The sequence below is a fragment of the Drosophila virilis genome, chromosome X, assembly GCF_030788295.1.
Source record: "Drosophila virilis strain 15010-1051.87 chromosome X, Dvir_AGI_RSII-ME, whole genome shotgun sequence".
NCBI classification, from domain to species: Eukaryota; Metazoa; Arthropoda; class Insecta; order Diptera; family Drosophilidae; genus Drosophila; species Drosophila virilis.
This window is the reverse complement of record NC_091543.1, coordinates 26085460-26112402: the sequence shown is the minus strand read 5'-3', so window position 1 is coordinate 26112402 and position 26943 is coordinate 26085460. Positions and strand designations below refer to the sequence as shown.

Here is a 26943-nt window from a genome sequence, read left to right as displayed (position 1 = left end):
AGCCAAAGACTCGGAAAATCCAAGCGACAGCCACAGCCACCACACGCATCCAGCAAACAACAACACTTAACTTGGGCACCACTCAAGCGATTATTTGTATACCCTGTAACCATATGTAATGGGTATAATCAAGCATGCAATAGACAGATCTCCGATTACAACAGCCGATTTTTTTATTACTAACTTCTTAAGCGCTTCGAGATATTAGGAAGTAAAGTGCTGAAAATTTTGAATTATACTTGAATTATCATATCATGAGCATCGCAAAGGAGAGCAGAAAGAGAGAGGGAGGCAGAGAAAGAGAGAGAGAAATATGGAGAAGAAAAATGATTGCGTGAGAGATGGAGGAAAAACATCCACTCGCTTAGAGTAGAAGTAAGAGCCTATTTTTAGTCACTCACTTCCAGGAATGCCCAATCTCTTCATACAGCCCTTTTCTGCGATTTTCATAATATATTTTTGTAGTCTTAATAACATAGTAAACTGTTTCTTGCACACAAAAACTGACTGCACATCAGTACTGTCTACTGGGTATCTTATGGCTTAACAAATTCCACCTACACACGTACTTGGAAGAAGCTATTAAACGAAATCGCCGCGTCAGCGACAAATTGTGTCAAATGTTGTCACCAAAAAGGTAACAAAGGGCAGATACGGTCCGTGCTGAAACGAACCGAGTGGTAAACATCTTTTTATTTTTGTGTACACAGGTAAATGCCAGGCCGAAATGTTACAAATTTGTTGCTAAAATCGTTTTTAATTATTTCGAGCAAAATCGTGCAAGGCAGCTATACATATATTTATATATGCATGTACATAGTTATTTAGCTGTGTATTGAGCAAGGGCAGGCCGCGTAGCATTATGCAAAGCTAGAAGAGCGCAAAAGTGGGGCATAGAGCGAAATATAAAGTAAATATTCAGACGTATGTTAAACAAATATTGACACTAAGTAAACAAATTACAACAGTTTATTATGTGTTTACTCACGAGTCTTGATTGTTTTCATAACCTTAGCTCGCCCACTCAAGACAAAAGCAAAATGTTAGAAGTGTCTGAAGTCAAAAGCAATGCAATTTTAAGAGGCCTGAGATTCTAGATTCAAAGTCAGATTTTATATTTTGTATATCTTTGTCTTTTATGTGTATTTTTATGCCTTGCTGTTTCGTTCTGGTGCAATAAATTTACTTATTATATAGCTATATTATCATGAAATAGTTTCAAAGGTAAGCGTTTCTTCCGGATAGACAATATATTTTTCATTTTATTATTCAAATCGTAAATAACAATGCAGTCTCTCAGATCTTGGCTCAGCCGCACCAAACAATAATCAAACTGATCGTAAACTGAACCCAACTGGTCAGTTGCCGGGCATCAAATCGAATTACAATGCACGAAATGATCCAGTTTCACTAATAAGCAGCCATTGGCTGAGTGCATCGAGAGGCAACGCAGTGCAATGTGATCGGTATATATATAATATGCGTATGCATCTGTGTATGTGTTTGTATATGCATACTTAAGCATATGTATATATATAGGCTTCCACCCAATATACATATATTCATTATGCAATAATGGCACGACCAAAGACAGATCCAAAACAAAACCAAAGCAAACCAATCCAAAGCCATAACATAATGTTATCGAAATCAACATCCAAATCAATTTCAACAAGCGACTGGCATCGGCATCAAGTGGTCATATATTCCCCAAATGGAGCAGAAAGACCAGCCAAGACGAGTCTGCGTCACAATGAGGAGCAGCATGCGTATTTGTATGCAGATGTGTCTGCCAAAGAGAGAAATGTGGCATGTGGAATGTGGTATGACAAATGGGTTTGCAGATGCTGTCGAAACCTGTCTGTTAGAATGTCCCTGCCATCTGACCCCCAATCGGAGTGCACACACAACGCTTATGTCGCACAGGTGTATCTGGTCAAGGCGAGCGAGCCAGGCACAGCACAGCACAGCAGCAGCATTCGTCTGGCAATCAGCGGCTAACATTGGCGTGTAGCCAGCGAGCAGAGTCAGATCAATTTGGCACAGAATCCAAATTGGAATTTCAAATCCAAGATTCCATGCACAGCCGCAATTGAAGCTTCTCGAGAAGTCGCAGCAGCGCTCTCTGTTGGGCACGCAGCAGTACACCTGAGTCCCAACAGACTGAGACAGTTAAGCGGCGTCGGCGACAGCAGCGACGGTGACGACGACGTCGTCGACGGCAGCGTTGTCAGCGTCGGTCCAACCCGTTCAGTATAATTCGAACGCTCATTGAAAATGGTCTGCAGGCCGCGCATGCGCCAAGCCTACAACACCACGTTCACCTCCAAGTCGTAGTCAGAGTCGGATTCGGATTCGGATTCGGTTTTTCGGAGCTAGAGTCGCGTGCTCATATAAGCCACATTTTGATAGTTTCACGTTTGAATTTGTATTTTTGTTGTTGTTATTTTTAGTTTTCTTGTGCTTGTGTAACGAAAGTTTAACGGCTGAAAAATACATATACTTATATAAAAAACAAACCAAAAACAAAATTGTGAAAATTTGTACGGAGACGTGACCAGGCAAGGCGTGGCCGCAGTGTAGCGCCAAATTTTTGAAAATGTAATTGAAAATTCATATTGTGTTAACAGCAAATCGACATGTTGGAAATTGTATATAATTGGGAAAATGACCAAATGACCTTGACCCGCCTCTGTGCTGGCCAACAGGCTAAAGGCGTGGGCATCATGACGGGGGCCAGGTGTTGCGGTCGTTGCAATGCTCAAATTAGCATAAGTTTGCATTAACTCATTTGTATTCTGCGCCCTCGGGCAGTCTGAATACACAACTTGACTTGCTTGATAAGAATTATATGTTTAGCTGTATTGTTAACAACAACTACAAAAAAAGGGGGCGGGCAGTTAACATGTGCCAAAAATTGCCATTTGGCCGTGAATTTGGAATTAATCAAGCCAAAAAAGCTGCATCAAAACTAAGCTGAAGCTGATTTGAAATTGTTTTTTATGTTGTTTACTTTGATGTTGATTGTTGCTTATCTTCATGAGTGCATTGAGTGCGTATCTATTAGATGAAAGATAAAAGATAAAATATACAACTATATGGGCAATCGAATCAGCCGAATAGCTACGAGTTGCAGATAAACATATACGGATACATCCGTACTATTAAGCAAATGTGATTAATTAGAAATATAAAACAATTGTTTACAAAGCCTGATTTCGCCTTATGCTTGACAACAAAATTAAACAAACCAAAGACAACAAACAATTTTACAATTGCTGACAGTGTTATAATTCATAGCGAGACAACAAAATGTCAACGCAATATTATAAGCGACGCCTTTTTTCGTAACTTTTAACAACATTATAAACGTCAAAATAATAAAAAAGAACTGGCAGCAACAACAATTTTAATAAGCAAAAGAAAGCATTAAAAGCTTAAAGTGTTTTTATATTTGTTTCTGTTTTTTTTTGTTTTTTTTTTCTTGTGGCACAGGTGAAAGTGTTAATAAAAAGGGAAACAGCAATAAACTGCCAAAAATAAAAAACAAGACAAATTAAATAAAAAACCAATAATAAAATAAAACTAAGTGTTACATTTGCTTAAGGTGCCAAATCAATTGACTGGGTAAAAGTTGTGCAAATCAAATCGAAAGAAATATATATTTATTATATATTTGTGGTTGGAAATATGTTAATAAATAAATAGCAAAACCGTCACAGAAATGTGTCAAACAGACAAAAATACCTGAATATATAAGCATTTGTATATATATGTATATAAAATGCAATTGCAACTACTGCCGCAGCTGTAAGCTGCCGGCTGCCTGGTTTGGTTTTCTTTTGATTTTCGTTTTGCTTTTGGCTTGGTTAAGAGTCTGCGTTTCTTTTTTCCGGCCACCCAAAACAACATTCACTTGTCATATGTAGGCAACGCTTGCCACTTGGCTTAACTAGAATCTAACAAAGCCTGCAGCAGCAGCGGCAGCAGCAGCGGCAGCAACTGCCAGAGCTGCTACTGCAACCGCAACTAATACTTGCAAATTTGCCATAAACTAAAAGCCAGTCCGGCTAGTAGGCTGAAAAGCAAGCAAACCCGTGTAAAAACCGCTGCAAAAAAAAAAAAAATAAAATGAATAAAAAAAATCAAGCAACCCAAAAGCTGAAAACAACAAGCCTTTGTAACAAGTTGCAGTAAAAGTGGTGCGTATAAGTTGCCCTGTCTCTTTCTAACTGGCTGCCCATCTAAATTTCTCACCCTCCCTCCCCCTCTCTCTCTCTCTCTCTCTCGGTCCATTACTGTTAGCTGGCTAATGAAGCGCAGCGCTGCTTGAAGTTGATGAATTTTACGCGACTTGTCGCCACTGACTAATTGACTAAAGTGAGAGCAGGCAGCAGTCAGCAGTCAGCAGTTAGCAGTTGGAAGCCCAGCGGCGCTTTCTCAACTGTTTGTACCGGAAATGGTAGCTGACGACCTTATCAGTTAAAAAACACCTTAAAAACATTATGACAATAGCGGCGAGTTTGTGTCTTAAGTCTTTTGTTTATGAAAAAGTATATTACTTGGCAATAGATTTGCTGCCTTAACATCTAGCCCATTTTGAAGCATTACATTTCATTAAACTTAATTAATCCAGATTACTAACAGAAGGCGCTTAATAACTTGAGCGTAATTTGCAGCAAGTTTGCGACTTAAGTCTTTCGCTTAGAGTATTATCATATTTATTAATTAAACTATGCAACAGCATTTAATTGCGTCTGAACCAGAGACAAGCTCCCTTTAACTGAAATGGATTGTTCTGGGCAAATTTTAAGTATTTTGACATATTTGTTTTTGACCTTTTTGGGAATTAATTTATTATATTCGCTATAACTTTTGTAAATTTTAGATAAGAAATTTCAAAAATTCTGTACAGCGCTTTACCCATGATAAAAAATGCACTCTGGCTGCCTGGCCTATTATTTAGTTTCTCACTAATAAATGATCTTAAAAGATCTTTGCCCATTCCCATAATATTTTTTGTGGCTTGAATGCTCTCATTTCTCTAGTATCAAGCGCTTGACTCCGACAGCTGGGAAGTCTTAACCTACATAAGGCTGGATAATCTTTTAGAATGTGGTCTTTGGTCGATTCTGCATGTTTTACCTTTCACAATTTTGAGATTTTTGAGCGGCTTGCACAGTTTGTATTAGAATAGAACATTGTCAAAATCCGAATAATTCGTCAGTTGCCTGAGTGTCTTTTTCTTTTCATGAATTCTGTGCCTCATGGGATCTGGTCGTAGTCCAGTCGTCGTTCGGCTTCCTAGAAGTACAAGCTGGTCCCACTCATGTCGATTCGCCAAGACTCTGACACAATAGAGGATACATTACTTATATGTCAATTCGTTTAATATGTGATTCATAGTTTTTAAAAAATTTACTGCTCTTGGATATAAAATGCAGGTCAAAGGTTATATGAACGATGGGTGAAAAATGTTGACTATACATAAGTATATGAGTTTCCTGTCCTAAATAGCTTTGCTATGATAAGCTTTAACCATCGACTTTTACATTTCACATTTGAACATTGATCAAACGGAGATCAAACTTGGATCAAACATAGATCAAATTGATCTTTAAGAAAACGTTTAAGCGTGACAAACCGAAAAGCTGTGTCATAAATTATGTTGACTTAACAATTCTGTAAGAAAAACTTTCTTTAAACAGTCAATGTGATAAAAGTTGATAAAAGGGTGCGGCACATGCATTTGATGTTTTATGTCTAACCCAGTTGAATTTCACACGAGCTGAATTGATTGCCTTGTAGTATTTTCTCGAAGAAAAAAACCATTAGAAATAACTAACTCGGTCTCTTGAAGGTCACTTTAATTACAAACCAAATTACCAGAGTACTCTGGTGCTCTTGATTAACTAAGCTAATGAAGTGGTCTATCTGTCTCCCTCTATTCTCCTCTTTGATTCACTGCCTCTGTCTCTCTCTCTCTATGACCGACTAGAAACAATGGACAATGGCAAAAAAGCTGCAAGTCAATTGGTGCTCGCCTCAGCTCGTAATGTGGTGATTACTTAAATTACGTTGTTAATGTTGTTGTACTCAAGAGTTGATGTTATTGTTGGTAATGACAGAGGTCAAGTGTGTTTTGGCGTCAAGAAAGTTGCACGCAAAAGTTCAGGGCTAAACTAATGCCAATCCTAGGGCTAGCTGACTGCAATGCCAGCTCTCATTTATCAAGTAGTTAGTTATCATTTGATTTGAAAGTAACGGTTAATCATTAACCGTGAAAATTTGGCACAGTTCTTTAATACTCATCTCATGATTTACATAAGAATAAGCTCTGCTTGAGCTGGATATGTTAGATGAAAGGTTTAATTATACATACTATTTGCAAAATTGAATATACGAAGCTTTAAAAGCACATGAAGTTGTCAAGCTTACAATTTTAAAACTGTATAATCCTTCACTGTTAAAAACTTGTTAACAAATATAGTTGCATTCCATTCTCTAGTTGTACAGAATGAGCTTTTTAAGCACATTAAAGCTTCAAATCTCAAAATTACCGAAAAGAGTCAACTATCAGATTTTTAATGTCATTATAATCTCAAATTGTAAAGTTAAGTTAAGCTTCAAGTTAAGCTATATACGAAAGCTTTTAAAGCACATTAAAGCTTTGTTGGGCCTAACTATTATCTCGTTTTAATCAAAATTCTGAGTTTGCTGTTTTAACATTTGTTCGGGAGTATACTACTCTTGAATACTTAACAATTTTGTTGACCTAAAGTTAATCTATTTAAGACATTAACAAAGCCATAAAGCGAATATTTGAAACGTTTTCTACTTAGTCTATTACCTATTCGAGGTGCACAGCATATGTCAGAGTTGTTAAACCCAAGCACTGCGACAGTTTCACTTCCGTCGAATATGGTTTAACAATGTGTCAAGTTGAATAACAAACGGAATGTTAAGTAAAATGAAAATGAAATTAAAATGTCAAACAATCATAAAACGAATCACTTTAATTGCTTCGAGGTGTTCCACGCAGAGAGTAGGCCATTGTGCATATCCATATGTATATGTAAACATATGGGAAGACAATGTGATGCATTTAGTTTATAAAGTTAATAACAATAACAAACGGCACAAAAAATTACTTAACAGCAACTTAATTGTTGCCACACACACACAAACACGGGCACACATACCCAGTGGCGGCAGCGCAGTCGACGTTGACGTCTAATGCGCTTCAGTGACGCCGCCGTCGCCGTCGGCGGCGGATTGGAAATGCACTCACCAAAGATTGGCTCACATTTAATGTTATTGTTATTGTTGTAATTGTTGTTATGTCTGTTGGCGCAATTGAGACAAATTATTTGCGTTTTGATTGTGGCCAATGTAACACACACACACACACACACACATGCAGAAAGACACGCATAGCGACAGCAATTATTTAATTAAAATACATTTTTTCACATTTGAAGTTTAATCGAATTTTGCTTTGGCTACTGCAACAAATAAATATGCAAAACTTGAATTACGTATGCGACGTGTTGTACGCAGAAAAACTTAATTGTTGAAGCAAATTGCAAAAACCATGAAATGCAATAAAAAAAAATAAGTTGAAAAAACCCCAATTGAAACCATATGTGAAAAACTCTGTTAAACTCTTGGAAAACTATGCAAAACTCAACTAGTTGAGGCATTAAGACAAATTGCGAAACCTGAGTGCATGAAAAGTCTTTGATAAAACGATTATTGCCAGCGAGAAGCAATAAAAACCGTATTAGAAAATATATTTGTACTCTACAATGAAATTTGTCGGAATTGTTTAAGCTCCAATGTATACAAGCTCCGATGTTTATTAATCTTAGCTTAATTTATGACGTTATTTAAAAGATAAAGCATGAATAAGATCTACAGCCAAGATCTAGAGCTAAGTTATTCTAATAATTGTGCAATCGGTTTATATAGCTTACAAAGGACATGTTTGGGTCTTAATGTATATCATAGTTGCTCATATACCAAGAAGCACCTGTAAAAGTTCTTAGGGTCATAGACTGGTACCTTTGCAGGTTTTCTATGTTGGAATTGCTTGCTGTTCGCCATAGATGAATAGCCTTAAAGAAAAAGCGAAAAAGAAAAAAATATCAAATAAAACAAAAACAGTTCAAAGGTTCAAAAGTTGTTTAGATAAGCAGAGTGAGGAGTTAAATTGTATTCAAAATTGTATTCAAAAAATATAATTTAATTATTTGAAGAACAAATCGAAACTTGCTTCAAATAGTTGTTAACTTTTTAAATTAACTGAAGTTTGTTTTTTGTGGTTTACCGCATACGTATCAATGCATGTGGCTGCAATTATATCATTATCACTGGCATTAACGCTTTTCATTAACTACAATACAAGCGGTAGCCAGCTTTGATCTATATCTTAATTGAGGCCCTCTGACCGACCAATTGAATATCAACCGAGCGACATTAGAGCATATCATATGCAGTCGAGTTTTACCGTCTGCACAATAAAAGACTGTGAAATGAAATGGTATACAATTTGTTTAACTGCCAAGTCGATTTCCGCCAAGTGCAAGGCGGAACAAAATGTACAAAATTGTTGTCAAAAGTGACAGCCAGAAACCAACAAGACGACAAATATACAAATTAATATTATCATTGAATAATCTGGAAAGTTACCAAATAGATTTTGTTGAAAATTGAAAATGAATATAAAATGCCTAAAAGGAAAATATTTGCAATAACGAACGAGGGGTGATGGGAGCGGGGGCAGGCGTTACTTGAGCTTAAAGTAAAAAATTGAAATCGATTAGTTTATTATGATTTATTTTGCAAAATCATTGTGGCGAACAACAAAGTGATTGAGAGAGAGAGAGGGAGAGAGAGAGAGAGGGGGGAGGGGGCAGTGAGGACAAGTGGCAGAGATCCTCCTGGGCAAATGTGACGCAAGAGGCATTGACGATGCCGCTGCCGATGTCGATCTTGGCCAGCTCTTGGCTGATTGTGCGGAACTGCTTTTTGCGGTCCATTGCAGCCAGTCTGGGCAAGTGCGGGTACTCCGGCTGCAGCCTATCGAAGCGTTTAATTTTCACTTAATTACCGTAGTTAAATCATAAATTAACAGACTGCCGTAGAAAGCGACGACGGCAACGAAAAATATGGTTGATCGTCTACGTGGACAACGTTGACATGGTTAGTGTCCAGCAGCGAAGCCGTTAGCAAAATGAACTGTTAGATAATCTTGTCAAAATGAATGCAAGAAAGAGAGGGCAAAAAAGCACTCATAAACTATAACATAAACACACACACAACGCGGCAACGCTTATGGCCAAAGTATTTGGCTCTGGCTCGATGCCTCCAACAATTCCAACAACTGACTAACCTGACTACGTGCCGCGCATTCTAAATGGTCCCAGCAACTTGTCCGCTGCCGTGCAACTGGAATTCGTACTGGAGCTCAAACTGTAACTGGAAATGGAACTCTAACTACGGCTCGGACTGCTACTTAGGCGCTGTTTGTCATTTCGAAATAGTCTTGGAATGATCCAGCAGCCAGTTTTAAAGTCCAGCTTGCCGCAATGCTGACTAAATTGTCTCGATTCGTGACGTTTCTAAATAAATGCTCAGTGCATTCTTCACATGCAGCATAACTTCCTCCAAAGTCAAACAGATTTCCGCATTCCTCGTCAACGTGTTTAGTTTTCCTATTGATTGTTTCTTATAAACTGACAGATTCCTTTCAATTCTCTACTCTATAATGATATGAATATAATAAAAGTATCTTCAAATTGTTTTCTAGGCAGGTCTGTCACGGGCAGAGTCTTCCTTCTTCGTCTCCATTAGGTACATATAAGTAGTTATTCTGAATCAGCCAAGTTGGCCTAGCCTTTCCGCTCGCATGTCTCTTCCTTACCGGTCAGGGGAAGCTACGTGAGCTCGCCAAGCCTCAAATGGTTGTTATGCCACAAGGTCTGAGCAGAGCACTTGAACTAGTAGATGTGTCCCAAATCGAGCTAGCGGTAGGCCCGGGCCGCGCCGGGGCTTGCGATCTGCGGGACAAGTTTAAAAATCATATTCGTGCAAACACGAAAAGGCACAATATAGACGAAATCGGTCGAAAACACACTTTTTTATTATTTCATATTATTATTAAGTCTTGCTTTTTGTTTTAATTTTTTTTTTTACACACAACAACAAAATGAAATGTGTAAAGCGAATACACAAGAAGCTGTTCGGTGCAAAAAACCCAAATTAAATTCATGAGAAAAGAGGACGGTAAAAGTGATATTTGAAAAAAGTTTAAATAAATTAATTAAATAAAAACTCTGTGATTGATTTCGTCTGCTGCATGGATTACTAAACTGGGTTGGCGTGCCACAACACAGGACAGAAACAGGAACAGGAAAAGAGCAACATAGTTATGCATGAAAACAAAATAAAAGTGCATTTATATATATTATAAACATTTAGTTAGTTCGTGACGGTACGTAGGTAGGGCCATGCCTAGCAATTCATCTCGTGTTCGGCTCGTGCGGAGCCTTCAATAGCAGACTCACTCAGAAAGACCTAATGAGCAAGGTTAGCTCAATTGAGCTGGGGCGGGAGTATCTTGAGTGAGTGGAGGCACCTTGGTGACGGCGAGAATTCAGCCGGTTGCTGTGCCCACAGACAGACAGAACTTTAAGATGAGCCTCCCCTATACACGGGCACGAATCTCAGCTCAGACAAGATGCATGCAACAGGCACGCGCGGTTGGAGGCCCCCATGGATTAGATTGGACTTCCTGTTCGCCATAAGTCAGCCATCGATTGTGTCCAAAACAAATATCGGAAGCGCTTATTCCACGAAATCATTGAAGATCCCTTACATCGCATCATTTATTTGCAGCGCTCCAAAATGAGCAGTTCAGTCCGGATGAGGATTGCACAGTTACCGCTGCCGCCGCTGCTGCTGCTGCAGCTGCTGCAGTTGACAATGCTGATGGGGGGAATTGGGGCATTGCCCACGATACAGCAGCAGGGACAGCAGAGTGGTGCCAATTATGTGCAGCAGCTGGACAAGAGCTTCTTCCAGCCACCGGAGATTGAGCAGACAATTGACGAGGTGCAGAAAATACTGGCCAATGATCCGGCGCTGCCCAGGCTGACACGGTAAGTGCTAGCCATGGAAGGCAACAATTCAACTAAGCGGGCATGTTTCTGCTTCTTTTGCATATATCGACAGCGGCGAAATCGAGGAGCTGTACGAGAAGGTGACGCGCGAGGAGTACGAGAAGAGCATCGAGGCGGGCGACATGAGCCGAGCGGACAGCATGCGTGCTCTGATGCTGGTGCTGCCCTATAATACGGACAACAATACCGAGGAGAATCTGCAGGAGCTGTATACGCGTCCGCCGGTGACCCGGGTAATTGACGCCTATACGCCACCCAATCCAATAAAATTTCTGACGCCCGATCCCAGTGCCATGCCGCGCAGCACAGTGCCCGGCGGCAATCCCGCTGTGGCTGCCACCACCTACAAGCCAGCCTATGCCAATTTGCAGAAGCAGCTGTTACCGGCGCCCACAGCGACTACATATCATCCGCCAGCGCCGGCGCCAGTAATGTACCAGTTGGCTCCATCGCTGGCCAAGCCTAGCATGGACTTCCAGCCGGTTACCAATGTGCCGCAGGCTTACGCCTACCCCAAGACACAGTTAACACAAACGGCGCTTCGCCCTGCTCAGCAGAGCGGCCAGCGCTTCAGCTCGCATTACAGCGCCAAGAATGCACAGTTTCTGCGCAAGCCGAAGCCGGCCCTGGCCACTTCCAGCAGCACAGTCAAGCCTGTGGCGGACATTCTAGAGAGTCTGGGCATTGTGGGCGGAGCTGGTGGCGGCAACGGTCAGTCCACTCACAAGCGCTATGCCATTGACGATTACTATCCGGCGGAAAGTGCACCGCAGCCCGTAGTGGCTGTGGCGGATTTACGCGGACTGCAGGGCGCACGCATCCGACCGGATGCCTATTCCAATTTCAAGCCGCTCAACATTGGCGAGGAGCTGCGTGTGAAGCCCGAGGTCGAGGGCTATCTGACGCGCTTTGGCATTGTAAAGAAGTCGCCGAAGGCTTTGAAGAAAGCTCAGCCCACGGCGGAGCCAACGGGCGCCCACACGGAGCTATCTACAGCAACCGCCAGGCTACCGCCACAGAGCAATGCGGAGCTGGCTAAGTTGCTAGAAAATCTGCAGGAGCTGGAGCGCCTGCAAACGAAAAGTGGCCGCACAACACCAAGCACCACCAGCACCACCAGTACCACCAGCACGACGACCACAACAACAACAACAACAGCAGCGCCGCCCACATCGCTGCCGACGGCACAGCTTATCACCCATGGTGCTCCGTTGCTCATAGAGCCAAAAAAGCCGCGGCGCCGCATTGATCCCAACATTGACATCAACTTTGCGAACACAGGCAACCACCAGAACCCGGCCAGCTCAACGGATGAGCTGTCCAAGCTGCTGCAGAATCTGCAGGAGCTGGAGAAGCTAAAGATTAATCCCGAGAATGTGCTGAAGGCAACTAATCCCAACACCCATGCGCTCAGCAATCGTTTCAGCGTGAGCGACACCAGCACCACAGCGCCGCCAACAACCACCACCACTACCACCAGCACCACGGCCAAGCCGGCCAACAGCGATGCACGTGAGCTGCAGCTTATACTGCGTCAGCTGCAGCAGCTGGAACAGGCGAATGCCGTGCGCAAGGCCGCCAGCAAGCCAACCACCACCACCACCAGCACCACGTCGAGACCTAAGCTGCCAATAGGTCTAGGCTTTGGCCTTGATACGGCGCAGGCCAGCAGGCTGGGCGCTGCGGATCTGCTCCAGCTGCAGCGTCTGCTCAGCGATGACAGCGAGCTGGAACGACTCTATGAGCAGGCCCGGAATAACAAGAAGGCGGCCAAGAGCAAAACGACCACCAGCGCAACCAGCACCAGCAGCAGCACCTCCTCGACGACGTCGACGACGACGACAACGACGACGACGACGACGACGCCGCGTCCCACCAAAGCGGCAGCTGCCGTGGATCACGCACAGTTCGAGGCATTGATAACACGCGTGCAGCAGCTGGAGCAGCTGCAACAGCCCAAACCGACCACGCCGGGCTTTAGCACGCGCAATGTCGCCGCACTTAGTCTGGGACCTAGCCTGGGCCTGCCCAGCAATGATTATGCGCAGCTGCAGCAGCTGGCCGGCTCACCGCTAATACTGAGCCAGGACTTTGGCCAAGTGGAAATCTCGACGGCCGCCTCAACGGCCAAACAGCGCCGGCGACCGCTGAACAGCTTCGAGCGCAGCAATGGCCTGCTGCAGGATGTGCAGCCGCAGGACTATGTGCAACTGCAGAAGCTGCTCAGCAAGGTGCAGGAGCTGGAGCGTGTCCAGCTGCAGGAGGCGCGCCCGACAACAAGCCATCAGCTGGTAACCGCCGCCTCTGTGCGCACCCAAAATGTGAAAAGCTTGAACGACGCACAGATTGTCTACGCACAGCCAGCTGCATTGGCTGATACGGAATCAAATCTGAAGCTGGAACTGCCCGTCTATAGGCAACCGGCAGCAGCGTATACAACTCCCTTGCCAGCAAGGCATGACCTGACCTCTAGCGAGGAGCTGCGCGAATTTGCCATGTCACAGCCAGCTAATCCACAACAGAGCCGGGATCCGGATCAGGATCAGGACTTCAAGCACTATCAACAGTTCTTCAGCAGCCTAGAGGACAATGGCGAGCGTCAAAGCTATCAGCACATGCAGCCCATCTATAAGACCGTGACACCGGCGCCAGTATTAGCATCGATTAGCCAAAAGCAGCCGGTGGTGTTACCAGCAAAACCACCAGCACCACGAGCACCACCCGCACCGTTAGTACCATCAGCTCCATCGGCACCAGCCACGCCGAGGCCAACGCCCAAGCAATCCGATTTGGCTGAGCTGCAGAAACTTCTCTACAATACGCAACAGTTACAGAAACTGGGCGTGGCGCTGCCCAATGAGCTATCCCAGCAGCTGGAAAGCCAGTTCCAGTCACAGCCCACCACCACCAGCACCACCAGCAGCACCAGCACCACCAGCAGCACTACCAGCACAACAACAACAACACCCGCACCATTGGCTTCGCCATCACCAACCCATGATTCATCTTCACCGGCGGTTTTCTCGCTCACCACCAGCAAGCCAGCATCACCACGGCCGCCACGTCCCAGTCCCACTACAGAGAGCAGCGTGGAGCTGCCCGTGTTCAGTGCCACGAAGATCATTGAAGCGGCCATAAAGCGGGCAGCCAATCGCATTGGTGTCTCTACGGAGCAGCCCTTGAGCCTGGGTGCGGGCAGTGGCTTCCGCCGGCGTAGCGATGACGCTATGGAGCTGGGGGTGGGGGACGAACAGGATGGCGTACTGGATGGCGATCTGATGGCCGAGTTCAGTGAGCTCAACTATCAGCTGGCCAAGCCGGAGCCCCAAGCGGAGGCCCGAGAGCAGCCAGAGCTAGGAGCTGATCTGAGTGAACTGCAGCGTCTAATCAGCAATCTGCAGGAGCTACAGCTGCTCAACGTGAGCCTGGCCCAGATGAAACCAGCTTCGCAATCGCAGATGGATGCTATTTATTTGCAATCGCTACCACCGGGCATTGATACCACAAAGCCGCGTAGACAGAGCTTGGACAACAGCAGCACCATCGCCAGCACCACCAGCACAACTACACTGGAGCCAGAGGAGCAAATTACGACGCAGGCGCCAACGCGCATTAGCCTAGATCTGGGACTCAGCGATGGAGAGACCGATGCTGTAGCGGGCAGCGATGCAGACATCTCTACGAGCACCACAACTGAGGCCAGCAGCAGCTCCTCGACAACGGAGGAGTCGCGCAATGGCTCGCTGGATGATCTGGCCGACTCGTTCGGGCCCGATCCTGTGTCCGAGGAGCCCCCGCCGCCCAAAAAGAAAAACGGCTTCTATTTTCTAGCCGATTGGAACTCGTTCCTCGAAGTCGGCGATGGCGATGATCAGGTGGTGGTGCGTCTCAGTCCCAAAATTGGCGATCCCCGCGACTTCCTGGCCGTCTAACTGGCCCCTGGTCCCCCTGATTGGCCAATGTAAATAGTATCATTTACCATAACAAAATCCCTATCGTTACTGCGTGTGTGTGTGTTGTATTTATTTTAGTCACTGGTTTTTTTTTCCTCCGCCGCCTAGGGGCCCGGGCTGACCGGGTCGTAGTCATAAGTTGGGGCCTAAGCCTAAGTTCTAAGAGTCAATAACAGAAAATAAATAAAAATAAAAATGAACAAATGTGCTTGAAAGAAATGCACTCATGCGATTTTATATATTCTAGTTTAATAAAGATGTATAATAAAGCCGAACAAAAAACCATTGCACCACAATGGAAGTATTTCATGCATATATATAGCTCCGGCTCTTTTGATCGGCTTCAAGCTCATGCTTCAAACTTTACATCACGAATTATTAAAAACATGTGCCAACGATTCGGAGAAGTCTACCAATACTTACGGGCGAAAACTGCGTGGAAATGTGATGTTTACAACGTTAAAACTAAGTTAATTTCACTTTTTGGAATGGATGCATGCATAAACATATGTATGCATAATTGCAGCATGTGTCAACATATGTATATAGAGATATATGTGTGTATGTTCGTATGCTTGTATGTTTTGATATATGCATGTATGTATGATACATGTATTTATGTATGTATATATAGTTGAATTCAAGCTACGCTGTTAATTTAAATGCAATGTACTTTAAAGTAATGCTTTACTCCTCGATTCTCATGAATTCAAGTAAGCCTGGCAGTATTTCTTGCTTCAACTATAAGTTTGTTTTTCAAAGTGTTGAGTTAATATTAAGGTATGTATTTGTATTTTTGGTAATATTTGTAAGTTCGTACGTTTAAGTGTATTTATGTATGCATGGAAGTATATGTACTTATGTGTGTATGTGTATTTTTGCATGTGTGCGAGTATGTATTTAAATATGAATTTATGTGTCATGCCAAACGTAGCTACGTCTAGAACATGTTGTCTTTTTACAATAATTACTGCAGTAACCTGTTATGTAGTGATGTATGTGATGAAAATGAACGCTTAGAAACATCCACCGACAACTGTGGAAAATTGGCGGAATACGGTTGTGTGAATCCTACTCGCGCTGTGCGCAGTATCCAACCCTGGGTGAAAAATTGCGGCTTAAAGGTTCTAGAAGCTAAGGTTTAAGTTGAATTCGATCGGATTTAAACCTGTTTTCAAAATTTAACATCTTAATGATTTTGGAAAGCTCACCTGATTGCCTAAAATCCACTATGCTGAGTGGATTTGGGGTTTTAGGTAGAATGGAGGAATTTAAATTGCTTTCGGGTGTGGAATAGTTGAAAAGGATGTTAAAATTATAAAAGTAAACAATGAAAGCTGATATGGTGTCCGTATTCGACTTCAGGTTTGTGTTGAAGATATTTCTGACATCAAAGTGACCCACGTCAAAGCTGTCGCACCCAGATTGAAGCTACCAGCAGAGCTGAAAATGCTCCTCATTTAATTCGAGCATCTCGTACAAATCGAAACGAATTTTAAAAAACTTAAATAGTCGAATATTTTTTCGAAGACTGAAAATCGTAATCTTTTTCAAATAAAAAATTTGTTTTTATTCAAAGTCTGTTCGCGTCAAACATTTTAAAAATGACTGACACAGCGCACGCCGATATAAATGCTGATAACGTGCTGCAATATCTGCGCAAGAACCTGGAACCAGTGCCATACAAGATGCTGATCGCGCAGTTTTGTGAAGCGTTGGACACGGCGCCGAAGCAAGACGAGGCTAAAACACGCCTCAATAAGGTATTGGTCACATCCATTAACTCGGGCGCCATAATGCATTGCAATAACCACTTTTTCGCTGGAACCCATGCGGAGGATATGGAAGGAGTCATTGATTTAACTCAGATTGAGGATATATCCCCGAACCTTAGCTCCATCTCATTCTCTAGTTGCGAAAGCATCCTTTCGACCGAGGAAGCAAAAAAGTCTGAAGTATTTGGCGAGGCGAGCGACACAAATGATGCCAGTGAGGCTGATGTGGATGGCGAGGGCGAAGGTGACGAAGACCGCTCGTTGAAATCAACATCGAACCTAAACACCCAATCGAATCCGGAAGTTTTCCAATTCCCATCGCATACATCTTCACTGCCGGCGACGAAATAAGACGGCAACCGTTCGGCCGCATGTTTATATACTTATGACAACTTTGATGAACCAGCCAACCATACGATGCGGGGCGGGGCTGGAAATCACCAGGCAAAATTATAAGTCTTAATCTGTACCAAATTGAAGCACAGCTGCTAGTGTTAATTATTTATAATAAATTTAACTAAAAGTTACATTCCTTAGGAGCCACACTATTATATATATCTTAATGGTGGCTGTTTTTAGGATGTAACCAAAGGCTTCCAATTTGGAGTGAGGTCCTATTTCTTACCAGCTTTATGGTGCCTCCCTTATGCTGTGCTGTGTATACTCTATGCCATTTAATTTCTGTCACACAACCTTCCAGTTTCTAAACATGATTCTGTTTATGCTATGAAGATGTGAGCAATATATATATGAACTATACGACCTACTGTTTCAAGCGCAGGTCACATTTATTTAAGGTTTACGTAAATATTGATTATGAACCTCACAATAGTGGGGCAAAAGAACTAGTCTCATTCAAAAGGGAGGTCGAGCTGCGGCACAATAGACTGTCTCTTTTATAATATTCCCTTTTACATACTGGGTTCGTAGTCTTTTCTGTCTATTATATATATATATATATTTCGCCCACTTAGGTAATTTTATATATATTAAATTATATTAATCCCTAAATTGGATCGAAGTGAGCCAAGAAATTGATGTCAATCTCTCGTGACATTGCGGAATTTGTTTGTAGCTCATTATACGTTTTTATTTTGTCGTGCATTGAGCAACAAGGAAAAATTCTCGTATTTAAATATTTATATTTTATATTTGAAGTCTTGACAAATTTCAAAGTTTTCTTTTAAAAATGGGTGCGGCGCGTTCACAACCTGTCATTGAAGAGGACGTTCGGGCCTACTCAAAATTCTTGGAAAAATTCAAAGATACCCACTCCTATCTAAGTGAAAATGAGGTTGAGCAAAATGCTGTAATGACATGGGATACGATGACTCCCGAGCAGAAGAGCCAATTTCTCGTGAGTATCGAATGAGCTATTCATAATTTTGGCTAGTCGAGGAATACTTTACCTTGCCAGAACAATGAGGAGAAGGCTCGTGCTTATATCAAACACGAGTATATCCCTAAAAATGCCAGCACCAGGACGATACCAACTGAGAAACCAAAACCAAAACCAAAGCAAAAAGTAAAACCGAAACCGAAAAAAAAACCAATTGCGGCAAAAACAAAAATTACCACTTCACGCAAATCGCAGAAGGCAATCAATTCAAAAACAAAGGCAAGGAACATGCATTTATCACATTGCTCAAATAATGCGTTTCGTCATTTTATTCGGGAGTTCCGAAAACGCAACAGTGATCTTGATTTGCAAACAGCCGTCAAGCTAGGCGCTAAGGCTTGGTGCCTACTCTACCAAGAGGAGAGGGAAATGTTGAAAAAACTTGTATGTGGGCATTTTGGTTTCATGTAAACAAATTCTTATTTCACTATTGTAGATTACCAAGAAAGGTTCGATAAGTGACGTCAGTTTTATGTACCTATAACCGAATTGCATATGCTAAATCTTTGGGTTAAATATCTAAATTTGTATTTATTTTATTTAAATACATTTCAGCTTCTTAAGGCGTAGTTGTTTTCGATTTCTTATTTGAACGTGACTGCTTAATAGATATACATATCAATTTGAAATCTTTCGCTTGTAAAGTTGTCTGTGCTTGACTGAATGGCAGCTTGTTAAGTTGGGTGCGCATTTATGAATTTACCTTATTAAGTTGGCTACGCATGAATTGGATTTCGGAACATATATAAATATATATTGATTAATAATTGCAGTACACTTAAAAATACATAAACAACAAATCAAATTACACATTTATTCTTAAACCTATTAACAATGTAACCAAGGCTCAAAGAATCCGGGCATAACCAGCTCATAAAAGGTTATACGGCGAGACTGAACCACGGCCAGCATATAGAGCGCGCCCGGCGAACTCTGTAATGGCAGGCGTAGCGCCAGCAATTGAAGTGCATATGGCTGCTCCATCTCGCCATTCTCCTCAACATGAAACTGCGTGAATGGCACAAAGCCCTGAATGCCGCGATAAATAAAGACGCGCACACGGCAGCAACTCTCGATAAAAGCCAGCAGGGTTTCATCCCGCACGCGTAAGGCTGTTAGCTGGCGCGCCAAATGATCGGCAGCCAGCGACTGGAAAAGGGTGCCATTGGCATGATGCAGCTGGATGTGAGCGGCCGGCGCTGTCGATGGGGCAATGGGCGGCACATTTGAAGCGACAATGGTCAGACGGGCATAGAGCAACTGGGCTTGCTGCACACGACCCACATACAGACGTATTGTTTCGACGGGCAACCATTGTTGCTTCGGAGGGGGCAATTCCATGGATAGGATGCTGCGTGCCTCATCTGAGTTTAGGTCCGACTGCTGCGCTTCCTCTAGCTCCTGTTGCAACTCACGCAGTCGCTCAATCACAGCATGTAGGCGCTTCGTATCATCATCATCTGTATCGACAATTTTTTCATGGCCATCATTGTTGTTGGCAAGGAGCAACACGTCACGCAAAGTGCGCTCCAGTTGAAGCACCAGCACACGCTGCTGCTCATGTGCTAGGCTATCGTTGAACGAAAGCCGTCCATGCAGCGCCTTCAGCTCCTCGAGCACTGGCCAAATTAGTTGGGCACTGCGCGCGGCCAACACGCGCGACGGATTATTCGGTAACGGCAGTGTGTCCGTGGGCAAAGATGCAAACACCCCAGTGCCAGATGTCGAAGCACGGCGCAGTTGCTGCATCAGACGTAAGAAGTCCTCCACAAGATGCTCGTCGTCATAGAGATCGCTCTCGGGAATGCTTAGCTGCGTGATGTTCACCTCGGTCTGTAGACGAAAGCTGAGATGCTGCAGCAGGCGCTGACGCAATGTCTCGTACTGTTCCTGACTTAGGGTGTGACCCGCATCAAGATGTGGACGCAATTGTGACTCAGTGCTTGGCCGGCTCAAGTACTTGATGGCCTGCTGATAGCTTGGTTTATTACGCTGCAGCTGTTGCGCCTCATGCTTTTGCTGTAGTTGCTGCAGCTTGCTAGCTGGCACGTCCATTGGCTCGATTTTAGTCTTGGCGCTAGTGCGCCAGCTTTGCAGATGGGCCAGGCTGCTACAGTTCCAGCCTCCTTCCTCGTGCTCATCGCTCAGCTCGTAGCTGGTCATGAAGCTGAACTGGTCATTGTTATTGGTGCTGGCGTTCCGCTGCTGCAGCACAGTGGCATCATTAATGGGTCCGCTCTCGATTCTGCCGGCACTCGTATAGTGCGTGCCGTTCCAGCGATAGATGCGCGTCCAGCAGCCCAGCTCGTTGATCAGCAGATAGCTAGCAGCCGGCACCGGCGACTGCAGCGCAAAAACGCGACGCACATCCGATTGACCTGGAGCCTGCTTCAGCGCGAAGCTGCGGCGCAGCTGCTTCACCTGGTAGGGCAGACGCAACAGACCAAAGAGCCTAGCCAGCCGCGTGCACAGCTCTCGATAGCGCACTGCTAACGCGTTGCTCTGGCGCCGGTAGACCTCATGAGCCTGCAGCTCTGGGCGCTGGGGCTGCTTAACGCGCAGCCAGCGCACGTTCCAGTTCCCACTTATGATTTGGGTCGCTCGACCTTGCGCCCAGAGACTCTTCTCGTGCCAGGCACTAAAGTTGAAGCCATTGATGTGCAAGCGTGTGCGCAAATCCGGCGCATGCAACCTGACAAAGTTAATCGGCGTCTGTAGACGCAACTGTTCCTCGTGCAGCGTGGCCACATCGCTTAAGTTGAGGTTGGGATCACCGTTAATGGGTGCAGTGGCCAACAGTGTCCCACTCACATCCACCGACTGCATCAGCAGCGGCGTGAACACGTGTTGCTCCCTTGGCGCATTTATCTGAGAAATGAAAAAGTAATACATTTTGATGGAGCATAAATTTAATGTCGACTATATCAAAAAATAAGCCCATGACATGACTCCTTATTGAGCACTGTATCGCGTCAGCCGAAGCGTGTTTTCGTTAATTCAATCGAAACACCTTTTGCTTAGTTCGATACCCGAAGGCTCGAATCAACAAGGCATCCGCTCTTGATGCATAACCACAGTTTGACAATGAATTTCTCGATAGAGATATCAGATAACACCCACCAGCAAGGTATTGGCATATTCCTCCGACAGATTGCGTCCATTCACCAGCCCATGCAGCTGCACTCGCCCATCAGCCAAATGCAGCTCGTTGGTGACCAATGGAAAGCTGAGATTTTGCTCCGTATGCAGCGTAACAACACGTGTCAGGTTTAACTCGTTCAGCTGGCCAACGAGCAGGGCGTTGTTGTCCAGTGAACCCTGAGCAAAGCTAACGGGCACTGTAAGATTAGATTTAGACTGTATAATATTGGTCTGTATGGATATCGTACTATAGGAAACTTACTTTCTGTTTGCCAGTCGCGATCCACGCGCAGCGTGTCGTGCATCCATTCGGTAATATTGCAGTCATTGAGGCGTTCACCTTGCAGCACCAGTTGACCCACATGCAGCTGCTGCATGTGCACAGCTGCTTCAAAGTGCACCGGTGTGTGCAGAGTTACCTCGTTGTGTTCCATGCTGCCATCGATGAAGATCAGCTGCTGCAGTAGCTGCTCGAGATTAATGTCATTTAGCTGGACAATGTGAGCTCCACCACGGATGCTCACGCGACCCGTGAATACCTTGTGTCCCTCAAGATGCAATTGTGGTTGTCGCTTGTCGAGCAAATCATCATAGAACTCCTGCAGCGGCTCCAGACTGCGATTGCCCAGATGACCCAAAACCGTAAGCTCTTGCAGCTGTGTTTGCTGCGCTAAATGTACTAAACCACGCTGCACAAAGGCAGCCAGCTTTGTATCCCAGCGCAGCTGCTTATCCAGCTGTCCAATTGCTTGGCCATTAAGTGCGCCCTCCAACTGCAAATGAGTGACATGCAGCCGACCCTCCAGGCGCAGCTCACCGGCAAAGTCCAGCGGTTGCAGCTTATTGGCCAGTCGATCGAAGGGCACGCCGTTAAGTGCCTGCAGCTGCAGAGTGTCGAGGATCTGCACATGGCTCGCAAAGCTCTTGGTGCCAACAATGAGCAGTTCCTGATCTTGGTCAGGGCGAAAGACAATATCGTCTAGCAGTTCGGGTAAAAGGCGCTCGTTGTAACTGCCCTGGAGCAACAGATCGCTGGCAAATATGGGCGCTTGTTGGAAACGCCAGCGTGTGCGCAGCTCATTGGGTCGATCAAGCCAGACAACGTCGCGCTGCAACTGGTCTACACTCTGTCCGTTAAGAGTATCATCAACGAGCACCGCGCCACTGACTGCAATATGATCCACTTGCAGCTGCCCATGGAGAATAAGCAGCGGCAGCTCATCCAACTGTCGCAGAAACCCCAGAAGCAGTTCGGCATTGATACCCTGCAGCTTGGACGTCTGCACGCCCATAGGCAAAATCAAATCCTGCACTTGTACCGTGTCCCTGCGCGGCTCACTCAAAAGTAGCTCGCTGAGTTGATATCCATTTAGGCGACCTGGACCCGTCACGTTGTGCGTTACATCCAGTTGCTCTGCCTGAAGGCGCGTAAAACGTGCCTGGCTGAGATGCAGCGGCTCGTATAAAGTCTGATATCCGCTGGAGAGTGGCACATCGTTCAGCATGTGGGACACCCGAAGCTCTGCCAGTTGCGGCTCGTTGACGAAACGAAGACGCGTAGTTGGCGCCATGATAGGTGCATCCACACGCAACGCCTGAGCCAGCAGCTGCTCCAGGTGGATGCCATCGTAGAAGCCGCTGAGCTGTAGTTTATGAAAGTACACATATCCCGCTAGACTGCTCAGATTGTGCAGCGTTTGCTCTGTATGCTTGGTCACAAACTGCTCAATAGGAAAGCCGTTTAGTGTGCCATCCAGCACATGAGCATCCACTGGCAACGCCAGGTGCTGCACATGCTTGGCTGCTGGTATGATCAGCTCCTCCTCGGCATCAACCGGTCGCTGAGCCAGATCACCCAGCAACGCATCGAAGCTGCTGTTATCCAGTAATCCACGCAGCTGCAGCGGCCCATTGACAATCAGTTGGGAAAAATGACAGGCGGCATGAACGTGATGCGAATCGGTCAGCGTGGGATTTAAAGGCGCCTCCTCAAACTGACGTCCTTGGGCGCTACCATTGAGCTGCCAAGTAAAACAATAATGATTAACAATTCTGCTTATTGTGTGATTGCCAATGTAAGCACCTCTAGTTCCTCGGACACTTCCAGCTGTGTAAAGGTGACCCAACCCGGCCAGTCCTGTTCATCGCTTAGTGTAACCGCATCCGAGGGATCGCAACCATTGATAGACCCAAAAGTGTCCACCATATTCGCAGCTAAAAAAAGGAGAAATTTGCATGACTCTGGCCAGACAACAGGTAATTGCATAACGTACACAGCGTCTGGGTAAACTGTTTGGGCGAGAAAACGATGCTTGTGGAGCTCTCCTGGGACCAGAGATAGTCGTCAGGAAAACTCAGCTCATTAAGCGCGCTCAAATGCAGCGAATCCTCAAAGACAACAGCCTGTAATGGGCAAGATTAAAGATTGCAGCTGCGATTGCCAAACTAGGCTCAACTTACGCCTGCCACACGCAGCTGCGAGAGCTGCAGCGGCTCCTGACGCCAAGCCAACTGCTGCAAGAATTGTGTCCATGCCAAGCCATTGATAAATTCGCAGTTGAGATCGGCGTCCAATTCCAGGCGCTGTTGCGTTCTTGAGGGTAAGGATTTGGCTTGCTCAATTGGCTGCGGCCGCATCACCTCCAGGCGCTGCGCATTGATCAAACCGTTGAACTGCAATGTGGCATTCTGTAGGTAGAATGGCGCATGGTTCAGCTGCTCGATGTGCAGCTCCTGCACCTCAACAACATCAAATTCCAGCTGCTCATAGTCATAACGAAAGAGTTGCGGCTGGCGCTTGGTACGTCCGCCATCCAGACCTATGAGTTCTTGCTTTAGCAAACGGATTTGCTGCAGCAACTCGTGCAGATCTATGGTAGCATCATGCGCCGTCCAAGGTGCATCATTTACGTACAGTGCCTCCAAAATGGCCCCGTCATTGATGAGCAACGGTGTGTCTAGCTCCTCATAGTGAATAAAGTCCGCTTCTGGTGCTTGGAGTAGCTGTTCCGCCCGTTTAATAAGCTTATCCTGCTCATCTACCCAATTGCGCATAAAGTCGTGTATTTCCTGCAGATCGTGCAGCTCCGAGTTGCGAGGCAGCAGCTGTGTGTGTAGTCGAAACAGGCCTGACGCCGCCGCTTGGCGAGGCACAAGTAACAGCGGTGGCTGCATTTGACGCAGCAGCGCGGCTCCTGCCAAGCCCGCCTCTCGCTGCTCGTCCAGCATACAGCCGGCGCCATAACGTGTCTGGGTGCCGAGCTCACACGGCGCCGGCAGGCTAGCCTCGAAAGCCTCACCATTCCAGACGAGCACCTCCAGCTGAAGCACAGTGTGCGTGTCGAAGTAGACGCGATGCTGCACAAGCAGCAACAGATCATCCCGATAGCTGCGCACGGGTACTGGCAAAAATAGCTCGACCAGACCAAAGTTCTGTCCGAGAAGCGTTCTAGGCACGAGCTGGCCCTGTACATAGGCGAGTATCTGTGGTCGCAGACCGCCCAAAGCCAGATAGTTGCGACCGCCCATTTGGAAAGCGGCTATGTCGGCGATCTTTGGTGCTTCCAGCCGTTGTCGCAGCTGCAGCTGCAGGCCCGCATCCAGCGCCAGCTCACGCATATTATGTGCATAGATGAGCGCCTCATCAGACTGACCTACGGCAAGCAATAGATCCCGACCCGTGTCCTGCACGGCCAGCGCCGTAATCGTCTGCTCCAACTGCAGGCGTTGCACAATCCAGAATTCCAGGCCATCCACATCATGGGCATAAATGCTGAGTGTACGATTGTGCATCAGGACCAGATACTCACGGTTCTCCACAACAAACGCCAACAGCTTATCAATGTCGCTGCCCACCGGCCAGTGCCAGAACTGTTTCAGGCCGCTATTCGCCTCTAAGCGATACCACAGCAACTGCTGTTGCGTGGCCAGCAGCACCACACTCTCCTGCAGCTGTGCCTGCCTATTCCAGCGTTCGTAGCTAAGTATCGCATCAATGCCCGCCGGCACGGGCAATGGTTGAAGCGCTGCATAGCTGTGAAAATTGGCGCCAGAAATAAGAGCTTGTTGCTCCAATAGCAACAAATCATAGTTGCGTCGACCCAGGAAATAGACGCTACCATTCTGCTGCAGCTGCAGCCAATGCGACACATCTGCTCCGATCATAAACTGTAGATTTTCCTCAATGCGACTCAGCACAAGCATTTCGCGCGTCCGCCGCTTGGACAATTGCAGTTGCTGTAACTGCGCCAGATCAATGTCCATCGGTGTGGCATCAACCACATTGGCCTGACCAGCCTGATCCGGCTGACTGCTGCCCAGCATCTCATCGCGCGTACTGCTAACAATTGCTTCATTCTGTGTTCCGCCTGTTTTAGCTTTAACGGCCGCCTCGAGCTGACGCACTTCCTCTGGTTGCCCCTGCTTGGCGACTGCGTCATTTATCTCAGAGCGAAGCGCCTCCGCTGCTTTTAGTGACGCTTCGTTGACTATAACTTTGCTGGGTTTGCCACTGGCACTGGGTTTGCTGCCGTGCTTGGTCCACTCCGGCTGCACTATGACGCCCTCCTGTAAGGCATTCACAAATGATCAATAATCCTCATTGCTTGGATCTACTACTTACGGGCGTCTCTTCGCCCGCATCAAATGCGGCGTTGAGTTCACTGCGCAGCTTATCCACCTCAGCTCGTTGAACCGACGTGGCGGAGAGAGGCTTGGTGGTACTGTTGGCTTCGCCATTGCGGCTGCAAGTCGCGTACAATAGCAGGCACAGCACCAATTTCATGTTTTTTTTTTTCTCTCTTAATTGCGGTTTAATTTTTACACAAAGTAGATATAACAAAATTAACAAGTAACACGTGAACACATTTTTTCAATATTTACGAAATTAACCGTTGCTTTTCAGAGCTGCCATTTAACATCTGCACACCGAAAAGTCTGGCAGCACCAAAAACAAATACATTTTTGCAATATTGCTTGCAGTTTTTTTTTTTTTTTTTTGTTTTAAGCATAGCTATTAGAAAATTAGTTTCTTAATTGTCACGAACATTTTTAAATTTTTAAATGACCCTATCGGGGGGAAGCCCAAAAGGCTGCTGAGTTTTTCCTATATTTCTCCTGAGTAGCCCAGACACAAACCTTTAAAAAAAGACTGTTTGAAACTAATTTACACCCTGTAGGACATGCACGGGAAGTACATTATGCAATGTATTGCAATATGAAGTGATAAGTAATTTTCTTATTGAACAGATCAATGGCAAACACCTTCGGTGTCCAGCCTGGTCTCCATTATTAGAGCTTTGACTGTGAATTGTAAGTTCGATTGTTTCTTAAAAATCGGTAAGTCTTAGAATATTTTACGAATTCCCAAGCCAATTGTATTTAAGCAATCAAATTGCCACCTGCAGCATATGGGGCATCAATCGATGCTCTAATTACTAGCAGCTTATCAGCAATTGAAAATTCAAATTCAAATTTATGGGCGAATAGCGCCT

The 26943-nt window shown here is 45.2% G+C and overlaps 2 protein-coding genes and 1 long non-coding RNA gene across 4 annotated transcripts; 1 reads left to right on the top strand and 2 right to left on the bottom strand.

Annotated features, from left to right (window-relative positions):
• The first annotated feature begins 1071 nt into the window (after window positions 1–1071).
• On the top strand, window positions 1072–15340 carry LOC6631766 (uncharacterized). Of its 2 annotated transcripts, none has more exons than XM_002055138.4 (4): window positions 1072–1224; window positions 1293–2601; window positions 10900–11162; window positions 11236–15340. In XM_002055138.4, the coding sequence occupies exons 3-4, from the start codon at window positions 10909–10911 to the stop codon at window positions 15113–15115; spliced, it is 4134 nt and encodes a 1377-aa protein (XP_002055174.1). In that variant the 5' UTR covers window positions 1072–1224; window positions 1293–2601; window positions 10900–10908; the 3' UTR covers window positions 15116–15340. The 2 variants fall into 2 exon arrangements, with proteins under 2 accessions (XP_002055174.1, XP_070066925.1); XM_070210824.1 differs by having other exon boundaries at window positions 1081–1224; window positions 1301–2601.
• Window positions 15341–15370: 30 nt separating this feature from the next.
• LOC138911527 (uncharacterized) lies at window positions 15371–16307 on the bottom strand. The gene is made up of 2 exons (XR_011417164.1): window positions 16117–16307; window positions 15371–15568 (listed from the first exon to the last, which is right to left on the bottom strand). It is a non-coding gene; the product is annotated as an uncharacterized lncRNA (long non-coding RNA).
• Window positions 16308–18821: 2514 nt separating this feature from the next.
• Window positions 18822–26380, bottom strand: fs(1)N (female sterile (1) Nasrat). Its single transcript, XM_002055140.4, has 7 exons — window positions 26073–26380; window positions 23912–26017; window positions 23725–23854; window positions 23535–23665; window positions 21714–23472; window positions 21431–21648; window positions 18822–21178 (listed from the first exon to the last, which is right to left on the bottom strand). The coding sequence occupies exons 1-7, from the start codon at window positions 26232–26234 to the stop codon at window positions 19139–19141; spliced, it is 6546 nt and encodes a 2181-aa protein (XP_002055176.1). The 5' UTR covers window positions 26235–26380; the 3' UTR covers window positions 18822–19138.
• Between the last annotated feature and the right edge of the window lie 563 nt (window positions 26381–26943).